Consider the following 20,955-nt stretch of genomic DNA (forward strand, 5'->3'; position numbering starts at 1 on the left):
GCATAAGAGCAAACTCGCATATGCAAATCCTATTCTTTACAAAGATATGAAATATAAATTTTGTTGAATCTTTCTTACCAAAATACACACAGACACCTGTCCTCTGTAGGTTTTTGTCTGCAGAACCTGAAAACTGACAAATAAACATGTAACGTGAGGTTATGTTCGCTTAGACACAATATATGAGCGTTTATGCCATCCATTTTAAAGAAACTGTATTAATTTAACACTTTTGTTTCTTAGTCCCCTGATATTCTGATGAAGATAATTAATATAAATAATTAGAACGCTGGCCTTGTAATACTGGGGTCCCGGGCTCGATTCCCGGCGCTCAGATTTACAACTTGTGTTGGGCAAGGCCGTGGTCCAGGCATCACGTTAACTTTTGAATTTATTAGAATAGAAGAGGGATTGTGTTCTACTTTAGATTGAGCGACATATGCTATTAAGTAATTTAAAGTGTGTGCGTTATGTTACGTCATATTACTTATTATTTATTTATTTAGTGTTCTGTCTGAGGACAGGTCCATATGAACAGGATCCTTCCATCCTTTTCTCGGACTGGGACCTGTTCATATACGTTCTTGGCAGATGATCCAGAAGTGGTTTGCCATTGCCTTCTTCTGTGTGTGAATGGAGTAATTGTTGGGATGCCACGGAGGAAAACTCCGTGTTGCCTAGACCACGGCCTTGCCCAACACAAGTTATAAATTCGAACCCGGGACCCCAGGATTACAAGGCCAGCGTTCTAACCGCTAGACCACCTCATCTTATTATTATTTAGTGTTCTGTCTGAGGACAGGTCCATATGAACAGGATCCTTCCATCCTTTTCTCGGACTGGGACCTGTTCATATACGTTCTTGGCAGATGATCCAGAAGTGGTTTGCCATTGCCTTCTTCTGTGTGTGAATGGAGTAATTGTTGGGATGCCACGGAGGAAAACTCCGTGTTGCCTAGACCACGGCCTTGCCCAACACAAGTTATAAATTCGAACCCGAGACCCCAGGATTACAAGGCCAGCGTTCTAACCGCTAGACCACCTCATCTTATTATTATTTAGTGTTCTGTCTGAGGACAGGTCCATATGAACAGGATCCTTCCATCCTTTTCTCGGACTGGGACCTGTTCATATACGTTCTTGGCAGATGATCCAGAAGTGGTTTGCCATTGCCTTCTTCTGTGTGTGAATGGAGTAATTTTTGGGATGCCACGGAGGAAAACTCCGTGTTGCCTAGACCACGGCCTTGCCCAACACAAGTTATAAATTCGAACCCGGGACCCCAGGATTACAAGGCCAGCGTTCTAACCGCTAGACCACCTCATCTTATTATTATTTAGTGTTCTGTCTGAGGACAGGTCCATATGAACAGGATCCTTCCATCCTTTTCTCGGACTGGGACCTGTTCATATACGTTCTTGGCAGATGATCCAGAAGTGGTTTGCCATTGCCTTCTTCTGTGTGTGAATGGAGTAATTGTTGGGATGCCACGGAGGAAAACTCCGTGTTGCCTAGACCACGGCCTTGCCCAACACAAGTTATAAATTCGAACCCGGGACCCCAGGATTACAAGGCCAGCGTTCTAACCGCTAGACCACCGTGGCGTCACTCTGTTGTACAAGTTATATATTTGTTTGTTCTCTTTGACGTGGTCCCATTTTTCATCGTTTGCTCGTAATTAACCTTGTCTTTGCTGATAGTAATTTAATACATGACACGAATTACGTCGGTGAAGCAGAGAAGGACCACACTCAGTGAAATTCAGAGACTCTACTTGTAAGTAGGTCACAAACGCCTGTCGAATATCGACTGCAATGAAAAGGAAAAGACGATAAGTAAACACAGCCAGCGAGATGAGAACGAACGTCAAATGGAGACAGAAGAATGAAAGGGGAAAGAATGAAGGAGGACAGAGGAAGGGAAACAAATTTGAAAAGAGAAGGGAATTGTCCTCCGTACTTATGACACTGTTGCGCGAAGACGGCGGGCGATGCACGGTCGTAGTACTACGGGGGACCTACGGAGGTTGCGCGCCTGCGCCCGGAGGTGATAGGACGGGCAGGCGGCAGGATTAGCAGCAGTGTGCCGAGCACTGTGGACAGCAGCGCTACTGGAGGCAGCCTCAGAGGGGCTACGCCAAGGTGCTACAGAGAATTGTGATAAAGGACTTCGCCACTCGCGACTTCTCTCCAACTGCTTCGTCTTCTCCTCCAAGTCGGTAGGGCGCTAACAGTGAAACACACATGACGAGCGCAATCCTCCATGCGTGACGCACTCTTCAGGAGGACGCACGGAAATTGTTTTACGACGTAAACGTAGCGCCCGCCGGAAGCTGCCACGAATGCATTTTAAAGTCGAAGATTTATTTTCTAAACACGTGTACAGATAGTGTAGAAAACAAGTGTTCAGTTGCCAAGAAAATAAACTGCGTTATCAGAAGACCTGAATTAATGCACAAAGCCGGGATTTCGTCACGAGGATAAGGAAATCACCAAAGATCACACCACGCGGTGATATTAATTCATCGACGTAACAAACATCAAGCTCAGTGTGACATATCTTCGGAACGTATGCTGTAAATTCTGCGTACCTTCAGCGAACTTTGATTTTGAACAGTTGCATAATCCTACGTCCTTTAATCAGTACATATCAAAATTAGAGTGAATTTTACCGAAGTTTTCTCTGCTGAGATACGAAGAAAATTTATTTTATTTTCAAAAAAAAAAATATAAACTTTTTCCGACATGGGGTCCAAGGGCCAGTTGATCGCCCTTCTTCTCTTGAGTACAGTGTGGTGCATCAACGCGATTGGTGCCGGTTCCAAGCCTCACCTCAACAGTTCTTCCTCAGCGCCACACCCGAGTTCATCCGGCGGTTCGACTTCAACCGGCAACATTAACATCAACAACCGTGATTATCACAACGACCCTCTGGTAATCGAAACTCAGAGCGGGTTGGTCCGAGGTTTCTCCAGAATGGTTATGAATAAGGAAGTTCACATATTCACTGGAATACCGTTCGCAAAGCCCCCGGTAGGTCCACTTCGCTTCAGACGTCCGGTTCCTGTGGACCCCTGGCACGGCGTCTTGGACGCTACAATCTTACCGAACAGCTGCTATCAGGAAAGGTACGAATACTTCCCAGGCTTTGAAGGTGAAGAGATGTGGAACCCTAATACCAACGTCTCTGAGGACTGTTTGTATCTCAATATCTGGGTTCCTCAACGGGTAAGAATGAGGCACTCTGGTGAGAGGCCCAAAGTGCCGATACTCGTCTGGATATACGGCGGAGGTTACATGAGTGGCACTTCCACCCTGGACGTCTACGACGCCGACATCATAGCAGCAACGAGTGACGTCATAGTAGCATCGATGCAGTACAGAGTTGGTACTTTCGGATTCCTGTACCTGGCTCCGTTCTTTGGAGGGGACACAGAAGAGGCACCTGGAAACATGGGACTATGGGACCAAGCACTGGCTATCCGCTGGCTACGAGACAACGCCGCTGCATTTGGGGGAGACCCAGAACTGATAACACTGTTTGGAGAGTCTGCAGGAGGTGGCTCAGTGAGCATCCACTTGTTATCGCCGGTTACAAGAAGCCTTGTCAGAAGAGGAATCATGCAATCAGGCACTCTGAACGCTCCTTGGAGTTACATGACAGCAGAGAAGGCTGCAGATATAGGACGAGTCCTAGTGGAAGATGTCGGCTGTAATGCTGACCAGCTGACTGAGTCGCCGAGTAAGGTGATGGCGTGTTTGAGGTTGGTGGACTCTAAGACCATTTCCGTGCAGCAGTGGAATTCGTACTGGGGTGTTCTTGGATTCCCATCGGCTCCTACCATTGACGGCGTCTTCCTTCCCAAACATCCCCTTGATTTAATCAGGGACGGAGATTACGACGATACGGAGATCCTCATTGGCAGTAACCGGGACGAGGGTGAGTTTTTGCACAGGTGAATGCTTTCAGTGGCAATTGCCTTCTGGTGTGTCTCCCTTTTGGATGTTCTCCGGCATAACGTTCAGAAAACAATGTTTCGCCTCTGCTGATCTGAATAAAAACAGTCATACATTTTAGATAATTTAATTAACAACTGAAGGACTCACGTCCGGCTGACTCCGTTGTTATGATCTCTTCCTACTGAGTTCTAGAAACTCGATCACTTTGTTCAAAGTAATTTCGAGGTGACACACAGAGAACACGGACTGAACATACTGCCCTCGTTCTAGTTTAATTCCTTTTCCAAATGTCAACCTGAAATTCATTAGCTATGCAACCCCTCATATGAGTTTAACACCACAGGGTTGTTTATATCGTACGCTTTACACACGTGTGAGACAAGTTGCCGAGATCACAAGGCTATGAAAACAGGGTTTAAGTGGAAAACGGGTACCTGCACCTAAGCAAATGATACCCGCACTCTAAATATAGTGTCATGGAAACTTAAGTAATAAATGAAAAGAAGAGGGAAGACATACTCCAGTTTGGAGTACACTGAGATTTGAAATGAATCCAGTGCAATTTAAATACCTACGCCGTTTGTTACTTCTGACAAAACTCTACTGCGGACAGAAACATTAGTAATATTATTATTATTATTATTATTCACCATGCAACCAGTAATAGTTATTTTTTTGTATTTGAATAATTAGATACAAAATTATGAAATATTTCACGTGAAATTCATAGGCACCAAATAGACGTGCATATTTATGCACCGCGATCAATTTTCTAAAAATGTAAATTTTATTAATATCAGACAGGGACAAAACAAAATCTTCCTTCAACTCTGAATCTTCACGCCACACCAAATTTAATTAATATCCATCTAGTGAATTACATGACGGAACACAAGCAAACCGACTTGAAAAATAGCTCATAATTAATGTAACTCGCGATGTATACATGGATCGACTACTTCAGACCGCGGGACATCACACAGACTTTTCCTAAAGAGGATGTGTCACTGCTACGTCACAGTGGCTGCCTGCCTCACGGAGAATCCCTGCGTCGCACAACGTAACCCTTAGGTCTCCGAACCAGAATGTGTTCTGAGATAATTCATATCTGCCTTTGCAAAGCCGGACTTCTACAAATACGAATTTCATCCAAATACCATTTTAAATTTCCAAGATGTTGGTTGGTGTTGATGTCCCTAAAGGTATAAATTAGAAATACTCTTCCCCAATCGGTTCTGTACCGAGGCAACTTCTGTTCGACAATGATGCTCCTCTCGGTTGTAACGTCATGTGAATCTGTAGGAAAATAACGGAGTCACAGCTTAGAATAACACAATTCGTCTTCGATAAGAGGTGTAATCTCCAATAACTAGAGTTCGTGACCTGTCTACATGTGCACAGATTATTAAATTAAATTAAAAATTAAATCCGTAGCGTAACAGCTCCAGAGAGCCAAAGCCGACTAGCTTGACTGCTGGCCTCACGTTCACATGCCTAAGCAGAAATGAACGATCATCCAACCAGATACAGGGTGACGTGTGGTCAGCACGACCAACCCCCAGCCATTGCTAGTTTCCCTGACCGGATTACGCTACTAATTGTAGCTCCCCAATTTCCTACACGATGCTGGACTGGTCGAAAGCTCATGAGAAAATTCCTTCTCCGCCGAGACTCGAACCAGCGAGCATTCCGTATCGCCGGTCCGAAGCACGATGCCTCAGACCGCGGGACGTACACAGATTATTATCTAAAATAAAATAGAGAATTAAAATGCTACACCTACAAAATCACCGACAGAACCTAAATAAAGTTTGTGGCTCTGGACGTAAAATCGATAGTACAACGATTCAGGATTTTACATCCATCACCACCCTCGAAATTCTTCCTCAAATGAACTCAGTATTTGACTTCTATTATGAGATTTTAAGTGTACGTTTTCAACACAAATCTGCTTTCAATTAGCACGAGTTTTAACTTCTGTTAACTGCTTGTGGAATAATTCCAGATTTCACGTACAAATGAATTTTTGGGCTCAGTCAGATGATATGACGTGTTCACTGGTCCACACTGCGTACAGGTTTACATTGTCATCCATTTAAATGTCCTCCTTTCGAGTCCAGATCATTCCAAACTCGGAAGTGTGAAATTGATTTAATTTATAGAATGAGGGACTGATCTTTGCCTCATTTATCCTGTGTTGTGAATAAATCATGAAGGAATCACATGTTAATTGTTTGAGTAGGTCATCTGACTGCGCACCGAGTCTGATAATAAATCAATAGGTACACCTGGAGAGCAAATTTTTGTTTTAATTACCTATGAATTCGGATTTTGTTGGCTCATATGCCCAGCAGATATGAGAAAAGATCTTTAATTTCCCACATACAAACTTCCCATTTCAGTGTTTCTGACGCGAGGATGGTCGTGCAGACCCGTCTTAAGTCTATGACGTCATTGAACGAAACAACATCGACTTGACGTAGGAAATAAGTTCTATAAACGATTGGCCTTTCTTCAGAGCTTCGAGTTTATCTCGGCATTTGCAAAGAGTGACTGATAAAACCCACGAAAACGTCAATCAGTTTAGATGGTCCCAGCTTCCTTTAATAGTCCCCGGGAAAACGTTGAGGTATCACGATTGATATAGATAGTTCTAAGTAATGACGCTAGATGGCATTCTGCAGCTTTTAGATGAATTTCAACGGGAAATCCCCTTTTTTCAAATCGAATTAACCAACTGACGTTTATATTAAATCCGTCTAATCACAAGAAATTCTTATTAAATATTAAAATATTACAATAATTAACATTATAAAATATTTAAAATATTAAATGATGTTCTTTATCGAAATATTCGATTTTACATTAGACCATCATTTTTCATGTTTCACGACATGTTTCAGTTCCTAAAATAACCATCCTCAGGTGTATATAATTATATATAAAGCTTCAAAACGATAAAATAATTCAAATACAATTTTCATACACTGACGTTTGTAATAGAGACGTAATGCGTTGTCTTTGCGGTGGCTCGTGTAACATTTCGATTGAAAAAAGTGCACAGTTTGAGTTATAAAAGTGATACGTGCCGACTGTCTAAGTACACCCATCCACCAACACACAGAATGTAATGTAACCCCTGTAAGAACTTTGCGATTATAAACTGACAGACGAAAATGTCTTCAGGTTGAGATACCGAGTCTTGCCTTAAAAACGAAACGAGAATTACGCCTAACGTCACAGCGAAAAGATATTCACACTTAAGACAGTTGTAATGAAATAGTTTGTGGATCATACTGTGGGCGGACACAGCTGCTGTCTCGAAAGCGAGAGATCGAAACTGAGTTAACCAACACAGAAGCTTCAATACATCGAAAGAGCCCATCGCACAGTCGATTACCTCAGGGAACCAGCTAGAAATCGATTCTTATTATCGAAATGAACTTTCGCCTTCTGATTATAGCCTGGTTACCGTGTTGAAGATTCGATTTGGCGAGAGCCATCTGCAGACCGCATGTGTGCACTTCAGTCCCCGTCGTAATTAACGACACATCGCTCTGCGTGTCCGCTCACCTGTCTCTGGACACTGACAGACATTGATGTGTGGGTGGCGTCACGAGGACGTCAGCGGCTGAGTACACACTGCTCCATAGTACGAGGACTTAAACTCATTGGACTACTGTTTTCTACACATCCCTACGCCCTTAGGACATTTAACCTCAATAGAAATGTCGTAGGTTACGTTTCGTTTGAAGTTCTATTTATAGTCGAAAATCTTAAAAACTGCGATACAGCATTTTGTATAAATCCGTAGTGAAGAAGCTGATACTGGATTCATCCCATTTCAGGTGATAATTTAGTAAAAATAATTTTTGAAGAAGCTTTGCAATACCACGTGGCGGTCACAGAAGGGCACTGATCGAAGAGAGAGAGTAGGACAAAAGTCTGTGTAGGGATGAAACCAGATTTACGTTAATTGAATAAAAATTTTCTTGGATATTATCCATCGTCTAGTGAATTTTTTTATTTGTAGTGTTCTGTGTGACGACAGGTCCATATGAACAGGATCCTTCCATCCTTTTCTCGGACTGGGACCTGTTCATATACGTTCTTGGCAGAGATGATCCAGAAGTGGTTTGCCATTGCCTTCTTCTGTGTGTGAATGGAGTAATTGAAACCGGGGAAGCCCCCGGAGGAAAACTCCGTGATGCCTAGACCACGGCCTTGCCCAACACAAGTTATAAATTTGAGCACCACCGGGAATTGAACCCGGGACCCCAGGCTTACAAGGCTAGTGTTCTGACCGCTAGACCACCGTGGCGCAATTGTCTAGTGAATATAAAACGTAAAACGACGTTTCGGAGATGGGACTCTATCTCCGTCTTCAGGTTCCTACACAGTTGGGCCCACTAGATAGAGCTAATCCCTATCTCCGGAGATAGGGAGATAGAGTCCCATCTCCGAAACGTCGTTTTACGTTTTATATTCACTAGACGATGGATAATATCCAAGAAAATGTTTATTCAATTGACTCTTCACCATCGTCAAGAAGTTTTAGATTTGATTCAGATTTACGTTAGTTAAGCCAAGTTTAGGGCAGGCTCTAAACGACAAAATCAGAGAAGATATTGCCATCAGGCACAAATATGCGACAACTCTTAGACATTTATATTATGAATTCAAGAATTGGAGAAACATTTGTTGGTGGGATGATATTCGGTGCATGGAAAACGGGACGTTGGAAGACCAAAAAGTGATAGTGGAACCACGGTTCCGGAGAATTTGACGTAAATACGTCTATACGGAAAGGACGTTTATATATTGTTTCCTAGGTAACAACAATGCTGAGTAAACAGATGAGGTTTCCTAAGTAACATAATAAAGTTACACTATTTCGTAACACTTTTTCGTAACAATTTTTCGTAACACATTTTTGCCGAATGTTTTCCCGGTGTTTTCAGATATATTTTTAGTCTTTTTGGGTTAAAATTCCTTTGGCTCCAATGAATACCGGTGTGACAAAACACGCCCTGTTTCACATTCGCTGAATTTCTATAATTAAATTTTTACGCTTTAATTTATCATTATTATTATTATTGTTATTACCATTATCCACAGTAGTGTCCAGGGAGTCCAAATTACAATCCACATTCCAAACTCATATTGGAATGGTATAATGTAGATTTACTTCGAAGAAATCACAGCCAGCATTTTTATATCGAATAAATCCGCGTCACATTCTCCAATTCCCACCTCACTTTGCCTCGTGATCTGAGGCATTCTTCACATATTACCACCCCGCCTTCCTGAGTAAATGGAACTGTAAAGTATCTATAACAAAAGCCCGTACTCGATGCATTTTCTCTCCCTTAAGTTAAATACAGTCGTGAGATGATAATGTTGCGTCATATTGTGATGATTATAATTGTTTAATTTTAACCGTCTAATCACAATAAAATATTTTATTAAATATTAAAATATTATTATAACAATTAACATTTAATATTTAAAATATTTAAAATATATTAAAATATATTAAAATGATGCTCTAATTGTAAATCGAACATTTCGATATAAAGAGCATCATTGTAATATATTTTAATATATTTTAAATATTAAATGTTAATTGTAATAATAATATTTAATCAAATATTTTATTGTGATTAGACGGTTAAAATTAAACAATTAAATACAGTCCTGGAAACGCTGGGGTATGAACCACGGTCCCTGTTTCTAGAGTGTTTATGTTCATTTTTCGCCTTAATATTAAATACAACGTTGAAGAAAGCTTCGTTATTCGACAGAAATTCATTTTGCTGAGGTTAGATCCATCCTTCCACCCACGCATTCATCTACCTATCCAAATATCCACCTGGTTTCTTTCTGTCTATCATAAACCACCCTATCCGGCGTCACAACCCTGAAGATCACGATACGATGGACGTCAAATTAAAACTCTGTCGCCTGTCAAGATCTTCAAGAACTTTATTGACATCAGTTTCGTTCATCTCCAGACATTTTATTAAATCGTGCAATCGATACCAGCAAAGATGTTATTTCACATAAATATGCGAGTTGAATCGTCATTTGTTATAACAAGTCTCTAAACTTTATTGTTTAGTAGTTTCATCCATATTCCTGGAATAAAAAGTAATTGTTTCTATAACTAGATATCACAGATATTAGAATTACATTAATACCGCTCATTAAACGGACTATTATCCTATGTATGCAATCTATCTTCGTCAGTGACTAGATCGATAGTATTTCAGACATGAAATAAATATATTTTGCTTGAAACGCTAAGTCATCACGTTCCATGATAATACCCGTTAAGTACTACTCGGTGTTTCATAAAGACTTCTCGGAATACATAACTGTTATGAGTGAACGTATTTTTTCAGCTTTATTGGTCACTCAATATTATGTATACAGGGTGATTCAAAAGGTTGGCGCCAAACTGAAGGAGCGTATAGAGGGACTCAGACAGAACAACTTTCGAATAGGAATCCACGTCCTCCGAAGTCATCCTGAGTCAGTCGAGGCCATTGAAGGTAGGGAAGTCTGATAACATACCGCTGAAATAATTTGGTTTGTAAGATTGCTAATGTAATCCTTGTATATTAATAAAATAACAAAATTAAGCTAGTAGGAGAATAGCAAAGTACGATTATTTCAGCTTTTAATGGCCTCGACTGACTCAGGATAACTTCGGAGGACATGGATTCCTATTCGAAAGTTGTTCTCTCTGAGTCCCTCTAGACCAGAGGTATTCAACTTTTTTTGTTCGCGTACCCCCCAGATATAATTTTTCTTCAACTTTGTACCCCCAAAGTTGTTGGTGTATAATTCAAGTTATACATAGTATATAATCTACATCTAAAATAAATTAAATAAATTACATTACTGATTATTCAGTGTTTATCATAAAATAATATATTTTTTTTAAATTTCACGTACCCCCTAAGATGTCTTCGCGTACCCCCAGATATAATTTCTTTTCAACTTTGTACCTCCAAAGTTGTTGGTGTATAATTCAAGTTATACATATTATATAATCTACATCTAAAATAAATTAAATAAATTACATTACCGATTATTCAGTGTTTATCATAAAATAATATATTTTTTTTAAATTTCACGTACCCCCTAAGATGTCTTCGCGTACCCCCAGATATAATTTCTTTTCAACTTTGTACCTCCAAAGTTGTTGGTGTATAATTCAAGTTATACATATTATATAATCTACATCTAAAATAAATTAAATAAATTACATTACCGATTATTCAGTGTTTATCATAAAATAATATATTTTTTTTTTAAATTTCACGTACCCCTGGGGGTACGCGTACCACAGGTTGAACACCACTGCTCTAGACTCTCCTTCAGTTTGGAACTAACCTTTTGAATCACCCTGTATATCTACAGATTCCGAGTTTATTCATGCCTGCCATACAGAATCAATTTTATTTAAATCACAGACAAATTGATCACCACACTGACAATATTTTAATAATATTTTGGTAAATTATAATGAGAATTATTTACAAACCCCAAAGAAATGTCTGTTCGTTTCTGTATGAATGGAAATGCGAGGTAAAACATCGATGTACAGCATTACGAGTACACGTGTCCTATCATGACAGTTCAGGCCACACGATCAAAGAAAATGTTATACGCGATCCCGGTTGGTTTTTGTTGTCGTAATTAAACGAGAGGGAGAGGGGAGGGCACCATTCTGTGTAGCACATGTATCGGAAAAGTTACAAACGCAACATCACAAGGAAACCTTCTGATCCTGTACCTATGACCTATAACAAATAGGTCTGGCACCCTTCGACACTGAAAAGCGAACGCGCTGTTTCCCCGCACGTAACGAAGCTCCTACGCGCACACAAAAGTCACAAAACAACAAATTTAAGAGCTTTAAGTCTGACAAGTTCCACCCAGCTCAAGATTCTGTAGTGAACTTGGGTTTGGTTCCCAGCGGGGACTGACCACCGCGTCTTAGACAAACTCTAAGGCCTACCAAACCTCCTACCCGTGGAAAAATGGTCTAAGCGTAGCGCGAATCATCGTGATTAAGGCTTTGACCGGGATGTTCTTTTGTTAAATCTTTTGTGGTACCGCCTGATTCGACTTCTAATGGTTAAGTGAAGTGTTTTCTTCGCGGTACGGTCTGGATTCGTAAATATTATGAAGACGAGCTTCGGCTTCAAAGGGTTAACCAGCTGATTTTCGTAATGGTGAGATGTAGTGTTTTCTTCGCGGTACGGTCTGGATTCGTAAATATTATGAAGACGAGCTTCGGCTTCAAAGGGTTAACCAGATGATTTTCGTAATGGTGAGATGTAGTGTTTTCTTCGCGGTACGGACTGAATTCATAAATAATATTCAGACGATCTTCGGCTTCAAAGGGTTAAGAATTGGTCTATTCAGTTATGCTCACGGCCATTTCCAGCCATCTGATTACAGTCTGTTTCCTTAGATGCAATTTAAACTCGTTTCAAATTCGTCTTACCTCGTCGCTGTGTAGATCAGAAGTTACCGAAGCATTGTATTAGCAGTCTCCTTGAAGCTTCTTAATCTAAACGCCATTCAATAGAAGAAACGCAGTACGAACCACGAACTTCGCGGTATATTTTCCTTCAAATTCCCATTTAATTTCTTCGTCTGAGGTGAGATGTTTCCCCACGACGTTGTCATCACGTGCCGGTTCTGTCAACTTACTTTCTACCTCCGAAGTTTTTCCATAGCCGAGTAAAACATTTTCCTGTCTTCCTTTCTTTAACTCGTTCCATCTTCATTTCTGTGTTCCTCTCCCTGTATCTCCTTCCCTATTACACTCTCTTCTTTTCCGTATCCACTCCTCATATTCTGCCTCTCGTCCCCTGAAAATTACAGAAATGAATATCTTCAATTTTGTCAAATACAGGTAGCCCTCGATTTACGCCGGGGATGCGTTCCTGGACGAACCGGCGTAAACGGAACCGGCGTAAATTGAAACTCTTTTATAATATAAATCAATGGGAAGTCAATGACACGCGTTCCCAGCATCCAAACATTGACTAATATAATGGCATTACATTTAAAGCTCTGAAATAACGTAAATAAAATAATAGGAATTTAAAAAATATATTTTATACACTTAAAATCGGCAATTCGTTGGTCCCCGCGATTCTTTCATGTGATTGATGTGTGCAGTCATCTCTGCTGTTATGCGATAGTTGCATTCATGTAAGACGCCGACCTATAGAAAATCGCGTAGTAAAAATAACCCCGGTAACTCCGCAGAGATTAAATTAGTCCTTTGAAAGTTTAAAGCGCCAGGAATGAAATTTCATAAGAGCAAACTCGCATATGCAAAAGTTTGCATTTCACAAACAGCTTTTACCGATTCATCGATCTCATTGGAGCAAATTCGCGTTAACGAAACTTACGTAATTGAAGAGATGACTGTATTTATAATTTTTATTCAAAATCAGCGATGTAATAATTACGATTTGGTATAAGAATCAGTGCGAGAAACATTGTAAAACGTTATAAATAATATTTTTTCCACTTTTTGACTTTCTGGTTTCAAAATCGGCGTAATTCTGAATCGGCGCAAATCGAGGGCTACCTGTATTCGCCATCCAAAAAAACAATTCACTAAATTATCGACAGTAACGACTTCTACATTTTATGTCTCGTACTAATTCTTTTAACATAATTAATTTTTAAGTATTATACTTATTATTCTTATAGAGTTTGTATTGATAAACCAAAAATCAAAATCACACTAACCTGACGTTATCAGTGCGTCGAAAAACGCTGATTGCTTCAGGACGTAGAACGTACTGAAATTCAAAGGGTATAAAGAACAAAGTGAATCCGTAATCCAGCAGCCAGCCCGAAGGAAGGTCGGAACAAACTTGCGGGTGGTCACACATTTGCATGTGTCCCTTGACCTCTGACCTTCCTCAATTCCCATTTGTCATTAGTACACTATAGAAGAGCGAGGTCGATCTGACTTATCAGGTTAAGTACCGGAGCTTAACTCGGCAAATTGCTTCTTCACGAAGGGCAATGCGGGCGCCGCTCAGGAAAACATTTAGACGTAAAGAACGAGCCATAATTTTCTTATCACATAATGAGAATTTATGGAGGTCACTTAGTACAGTTAAGATAGAGACACTATTGGGTGGGGAGATTAAGAAGGAGACGGAAGACAGATCTTAGGGAGACGCAGGATCGATGAAATAGGATCAGGATCGCCCCCCCCCCCCCCATGACGGAATTTGGTATCAGCTACGATGAGGCTTCAGTTCGTGTCCCACAGTGGCAGTAATTTTTCATTAATCTTTTCATCATTGGATACTTTTCAGACTCTGGACTGACATAATGAGAGCGTCGTTCAGTTAATCAAAAATAAATAAATATTTGCAATTTTGAATAAAAATTTTCTTGGATATTATTCATCGTCTAGTAAATATAAAACGTAAAACGACGTTTCGGAGATGGGACTCTATCTCTATCCCTATCTCCGGTCCGGAGATAGGGATTAGCTCTATCTAGTGGGCCCAACTGTGTAGGAACCTGAAGACGGAGATAGAGTCCCATCTCCGAAACGTCGTTTTACGTTTTATATTTACTAGGTCCGGAGATAGGGATTAGCTCTATCTAGTGGGCCCAACTGTGTAGGAACCTGAAGACGGAGATAGAGTCCCATCTCCGAAACGTCGTTTTTACGTTTTATATTTACTAGACGATGAATAATATCCAAGAACATTTTTATTCAAATGACTCTTCAGAACCTGAAGACGGAGATAGAGTCCCATCTCCGAAACGTCGTTTTTACGTTTTATATTTACTAGACGATGAATAATATCCAAGAAAATTTTTATTCAAATGACTCTTCAGAACCTGAAGACGGAGATAGAGTCCCATCTCCGAAACGTCGTTTTTACGTTTTATATTTACTAGACGATGAATAATATCCAAGACAATTTTTATTCAAATGACTCTTCAGAACCTGAAGACGGAGATAGAGTCCCATCTCCGAAACGTCGTTTTATATTTTATATTTACTAGACGATGGATAATATCCAAGAAATTTTTTTATTCAATTGACTCTTCACCATCGTCAAGAAGTTTTAGATTTGATTTGCAATTTTGCGTTGCGTAATTCCACAGAGGCAACGCCTCACTCCCGGGAAACAGAAGACTGTTCTAGTGGTAAACGATGTTTGTATACATGTATCGTTTCTAACATAAGCAAAACGGTGTTCAAAAACCTTCCATCACTGGAAGCAGTCGCCACGAGAGTGAACCGAAGCACTGCAATCTCGTTCTATGGAAATATAAAGGCAAACTTGCATCACGAGAAGACGATTAAATTATTTATTTGCTTGTTTGTTCAACGACGCCGTTAATAGCTCAGAAGAGATTGTGACTCAGGAGGGGATTATTAATTGATAATAAAGTGGAAAGGATGCGGGAGGAGACGTTTGTGGCCAAATTTAAGAAAATGTCCCAGCACTTACGCGGACAGACTAAGGAAGACCACGATAATATCTGGCCAGTATAACCGGTCACCGTACCGAGACTTGAATGTGGGACCTTCCGAACACGAACCAGGAGAGTTGAGGACGAAGGAAACCAAATTATCTGATTGAGCAATATTTTTTTTTATAATGGTGTAGCTATGGATGCTGTTAATCTCTGATGATGGAGGTAGTGTGTTCCAAGACGGTGGCAAACAACCAGATTCCTACACGGCGTAGTAACCCAGAAGATCATCTGTAGCTAACTTGGGCTTATTCTATAAGAATTTGGTTGACTCGTCTAAAAAGTGATGGGAGATTTTTATATTTCAGTGATTACATATAGGCCTAAGCGTACTTCGTCTCAGATACGAACACATAACTTAATCTCACAGAGAAACAACTCTTTGTAACGCTACACGCTTGTATCTTTCGACTGTTGTTATCTGTAACATGTAGCTGACTAAATTTCTTTGGACATGTGAAATGCCTGCAATTGAGAATGAAAATAGCTACGAGATTGAAAGTTAAGGAAGAACTTCGCTAATTCAAGTCCTCATAAAGTTATGAAAATTTTGGATAACAAGGAAAGTTTTAAAAGGACAGGCGACAGAGATTCTTCCATCGAATCGTTGCGTTGTTAAAAATATTCAACACATTTTCTCGGATGAACTTCGCTATCAGATTATCACACGGATCCTAATTAACAGGGGATTGCGCCTAACTCACTATGTAGTTCGCAAGCGCTGATGTACAACCCGCAACCCGCGGACCGTCGTCACACAGCCCACACGACCTGTCTTCCCAACTTCGCCTAGTTCTCCCGAATAATCCACGAAACAAAGTCCTTTTTTTCAGAAGCTGACAGCCACTCGACTCGCCACAAACTTCCTCAGTCCTCACAACATCCCGTCACTGACACGTCTTAAACCAGACAAATCCAGTCCAGGTCTCATACACCCCATTTCTTTAAGGTCAATTTTAATATTAAACTCCCCTTCTGGATTTCAACTAAACTTTTTCTGCAGTCCTGTCTCCTAATATTATTTGGTGACCACCACAAATTAAATATTTCTTCTCTATGCAATTTAATATAACTTTACGTGCTATCTCACTGGTCAGAACATCTCAGCGTTCTTGTTCTCGAGAGTCCTTGACCTCTGTTCGTCACGTATCTTTGTGGTGAATGAGCTGACCACAGATCAGAATGTTATCTTAACATACCCCGTGGTAATCAGGGTCAACAGATTATAACACACATTATCTGATAACGTGGACCAATTAATAACATACGACAAACTTCTACAGCGAATGGATATACCCTAACATCATCATCGTCACTTACGAGAAAAGAATACTCAATCCAAACCAGCCACTTCAGTGGAGAGAAGGCAAAATTATATTGTATTTAGAAGAAAACTCATATTGTGCAAACTGTTTAAAAAAAATATTCATAGTTTTAGTATCACTCATGTGTGTTGTACGTCCCTGAATAACACACAACTTCATTCAATGACCGTAATTACATGCAGCGAGTATTAAAAGTTATGAAAGTTCCTTGTTATGTAATGTTCCTCTTACCTGTTTAAATCTACTATTCTCCTCACTGTAAAACATGTTAACTACTGCAGGAACCAGGATATTTGCGAATTCACATGACGGAATAAGGACCAAGGTGATATAAGTTCATCCGACGTTGCGTGACCTTTTCAGTAGGCATAACGTCGTACAATAACCAATTAAAGCAACACAAGTACAAGTAAGTGCCACCACAGTACCTTGAGATGTCACCACCATCGTCTCCCCATTCCTTCCTCATTGAACAACAATTATAAATCTCACTCAACAATGCAAAACCTCAGTAGTTGAAATTATTTTTTGACGTAAATACGTCTATATTTTAGGGTCAGTGTTATTCGGCAAAAATGTGTTACGAAAAAGTGTAACTTCATTATGTTACCTAGGAAACGTCATCTGTTTACTTAGCATTGTCCATATGAACAGGATCCTTCCATCCTTTTCTCTTCTCGGACTGGGACCTGTTCATATACGTTCTTGGCAGATGGTCCAGAAGTGGTTTGCCATTGCCTTCTTCTGTGTGTGAATGGAGTAATTGTTGGGATGCCACGGAGGAAAACTCCGTGTGGCGTTGCCTAGACCACGGCCTTGCCCAACACAAGTTATAAATTCGGGCACCGCCGGGAATCGAACCCGAGACCCCAGGATTACAAGGCCAGCGTTCTAACCGCTAGACCACCTCATCTTATTATTATTTAGTGTTCTGTCTGACGACAGGTCCATATGAACAGGATCCTTCCATCCTTTTCTCTTCTCGGACTGGGACCTGTTCATATACGTTCTTGGCAGATGGTCCAGAAGTGGTTTGCCATTGCCTTCTTCTGTGTGTGAATGGAGTAATTGTTGGGATGCCACGGAGGAAAACTCCGTGTGGCGTTGCCTAGACCACGGCCTTGCCCAACACAAGTTATAAATTCGGGCACCGCCGGGAATCGAACCCGAGACCCCAGGATTACAATGCCAGCGTTCTAACCGCTAGACCACCTCATCTTATTATTATTTAGTGTTCTGTCTGACGACAGGTCCATATGAACAGGATCCTTCCATCCTTTTCTCGGACTGGGACCTGTTCATATACGTTCTTGGCAGATGATCCAGAAGTGGTTTGCCATTGCCTTCTTCTGTGTGTGAATGGAGTAATTGCTGGGATGCCACGGAGGAAAACTCCGTGTTGCCTAGACCACGGCCTTGCCCAACACAAGTTATAAATTCGGGCACCGCCGGGAATCGAACCCGAGGCCCCAGGATTACAAGGCCAGCGTTCTAATCGCTAATAGCTGACTGTATTTGTTTTGTTATTTTTAATCACTTACGAAAATGAATTTGTTAACAACAGCATTAGAGATATCCTTGTGGAGATCGTATTTGTGATTTGGTTTCATAAACGTTGGAGGATTCCTTCACCACCTGAGCAACTGCTACTTTCTCAAGAAGGACTCTGCTCCGTGGAGTCAGTTATATATATATATATATATATATATATATATATATATATATACACACACACTGACAAGGTTCTTTTGTACCCTCGTTTCGCGCAGTCAGAAAAGTCGAATTCCACTTGCGCGCGCATTCGCGGGCTCCGTAATCCATAACGACGTCTTCCGCCATTTCCTTTAGTTTACAGAAACTCAGTTGACAATTTCGAATAATCTAATCTTTGTCTAGCAGTTCCCCAACTTTAATGAATAATTTAAGGATTTCCAGCTTGTTGCTTTCTGAAGATTCGCGCCTGAGATTAATTAATCCTATGTTTGTCCCTCGTTACCGCGGTATGACGTGTCGTCATATTGAGGCTGGAGGGTAGCTTCGGATAGCCGACAAGGGGTGTTACCCCAGCGTGGGGTTTGAGCGGGGAGCTAGTAACTCCCCGCTTAAAAAAATTCGTTTAGTCGGCGAGCAAAAATAATTGTAGAAGTATTTCTAAGTGGAGAAAGGATTTGGGGTCAACTGATTTCCTACTTTCAGACAATAGAGCAACTCAATGCACGTGAGCGACGTTCCTCTGAAGCAGTTCATTTTGTTATCTGACGACAGACAAATGCAGATGGCGCTGGTATCTGCACGCCCCAACTGCATCATGACGTGTTGACATCCTCCCACACACAAAAGCACAGGGCCCCACCTGCCCGTTCCCATAGCAACTCCAATAATAGACCTACGAATTTTAATGTTCACGGTTCGTGACGTCACTTAACTGAAAAATTGATGTCACCAGTGACGCAGGTCTTCGTGACCTTCAAATGTTGTTTTATTTTGAAAGAATCCTTTCCTACCCCTCACCCCTCCCCATTAAAAGCTCTCGCCCCCGGATGTGTTATTCAAACACAAGTGTACATGCACACCAGGACGAGGAAAGAGGCCACTTATGTTAGCGGTACAGTTTTCAAGAATATTTTTGCGAATATTTGTTCCTCATTCCAGGTCTAATCACATTTAACGATACTGCGTGGAGTTACAAATCACGTCCTTGAAAAGGGGCATCAGCCATTTGTGTTTTCATAAACGTAAGACAGTAGCCACGGTGGTCTAGCGGTTAGAACGCTGGCCTTGTAATCCTGGGGTCTCGGGTTCGATTCCCGGTGGTACCCGAATTTATAACTTGTGTTGGGCAAGGCCGTGGTCTAGGCAACACGGAGTTTTCCTCCGGGGGCTTCCCCGGTTTCAATTACTCCATTCACACACAGAAGAAGGCAATGGCAAACCACTTCTGGATCATCTGCCAAGAACGTATATGAACAGGTCCCAGTCCGAGAAAAGGATGGAAGGATCCTGTTCATATGGACCTGTCGTCAGACAGAACACTAAATAAATAAAATGCGATATGACACTGGCTGCCACTGGACCCAACCCTCAGCCAGCTGAATATTGCATTAAAATATTTTAATATTAAGAATACTTTAATTCAATTTCATATTGCGAAGTTTTGCTAAATCTAAATTCTTATCAAAATCGGACATCATAGGATTTTTCCTCTAGCCCATGCGTCCGGACCGGGGCACTGGGGTCCACCCAGCCTCCTATCCAATGGGTACCGGGGTCCTTTCCCGGAGATAAAGCGCGGTTGGGACATGACGTTGACCACTCACCCCATCTAGTGCCGAGGTTAAGAATTAGTAGGAGCTATACTAACTCTCTCCCCAAGCGCCTACATGGCGTGTAGTGGGGACAATTTTACTTGTTTTTAACAAACACTTTACATGAAGGCCTACGTGCGTAACTCGCAAAATGGTTATCCTACGCAAAGATTTTTGAACTTGTGAGATTTCAGTTTCTCACGGAGGCGAGTATGAAGTTGACAGCCTCCTGGGATATTTCCGCACGTAGTCGAATAAAAGTTGACCGACGTTTCGGAGGTGTGCACTGCCACCATCATCAGGGCGGAATATCCTACATGGCTGACCAATTTGCCGATGTTAGTGTGAACTCGTAGGCACATAACGTGTAGGAGGAACATACTGTCTCCATCTTGAGGGCCAACATCAACACCTTCACTGCCGTGAGAACATCGACTCTCACATACCTAACTTCCTGATATTTGGATTTAAGTATACTACAAACGTGTAGTGGGTAACATTCGAATCCTTGGGAGATGAAAAAGAATGTTGAAAATTACATAATGAATAACTTCCACATGTTATGGACAAGGTCTTGGCTTTAATTCGATATAATTGTTCTGTCCATGTCTTTAAAAGTTATTCGTAATTTTGACACTTTTTTTGTTTGAAACTTAATATTTCGTTTACAAATGGTTCATGTGAAGTCAATGCCAAACCATCAGCTAAACTATTAATGTTGCTAACGACCTCACAGGTCTCGACCATTTCCGGTCGTCGTCAGAGACTCAATCCATATCTTCAGCAAGCAGCTATGAAGTTCATACAAAAATTGTT

At 41.0% G+C, this 20,955-nt stretch overlaps 1 protein-coding gene and 1 long non-coding RNA gene across 2 annotated transcripts in view; one reads left to right on the top strand and one right to left on the bottom strand.

The window, feature by feature from the left end:
• Nucleotides 1-1,825: 1,825 nt before the first annotated feature.
• Nucleotides 1,826-20,955, top strand: part of LOC110839448 (acetylcholinesterase-like) — a 48,708-nt gene continuing 29,578 nt past the window's right edge. The window contains exon 1 of the mRNA XM_022083636.2: nt 1,826-3,939. Coding sequence (XP_021939328.2) covers nt 2,745-3,939 — 1,195 coding nt within the window. The 5' untranslated portion in view covers nt 1,826-2,744. The remainder of the gene's footprint in view (nt 3,940-20,955) is intronic.
• Nucleotides 3,939-14,007, bottom strand: LOC110839452 (uncharacterized). Its single transcript, XR_015534617.1, has 3 exons — nt 13,746-14,007; nt 12,481-12,850; nt 3,939-5,255 (listed from the first exon to the last, which is right to left on the bottom strand). It is a non-coding gene; the product is annotated as an uncharacterized LOC110839452 (long non-coding RNA).

The sequence above is a fragment of the Zootermopsis nevadensis genome, unplaced genomic scaffold (genome assembly GCF_977971745.1).
Source record: "Zootermopsis nevadensis isolate Lab colony 2312 unplaced genomic scaffold, Znev_1.0 Znev_ptg000010l, whole genome shotgun sequence".
NCBI lineage: Eukaryota > Metazoa > Arthropoda > Insecta > Blattodea > Termopsidae > Zootermopsis > Zootermopsis nevadensis.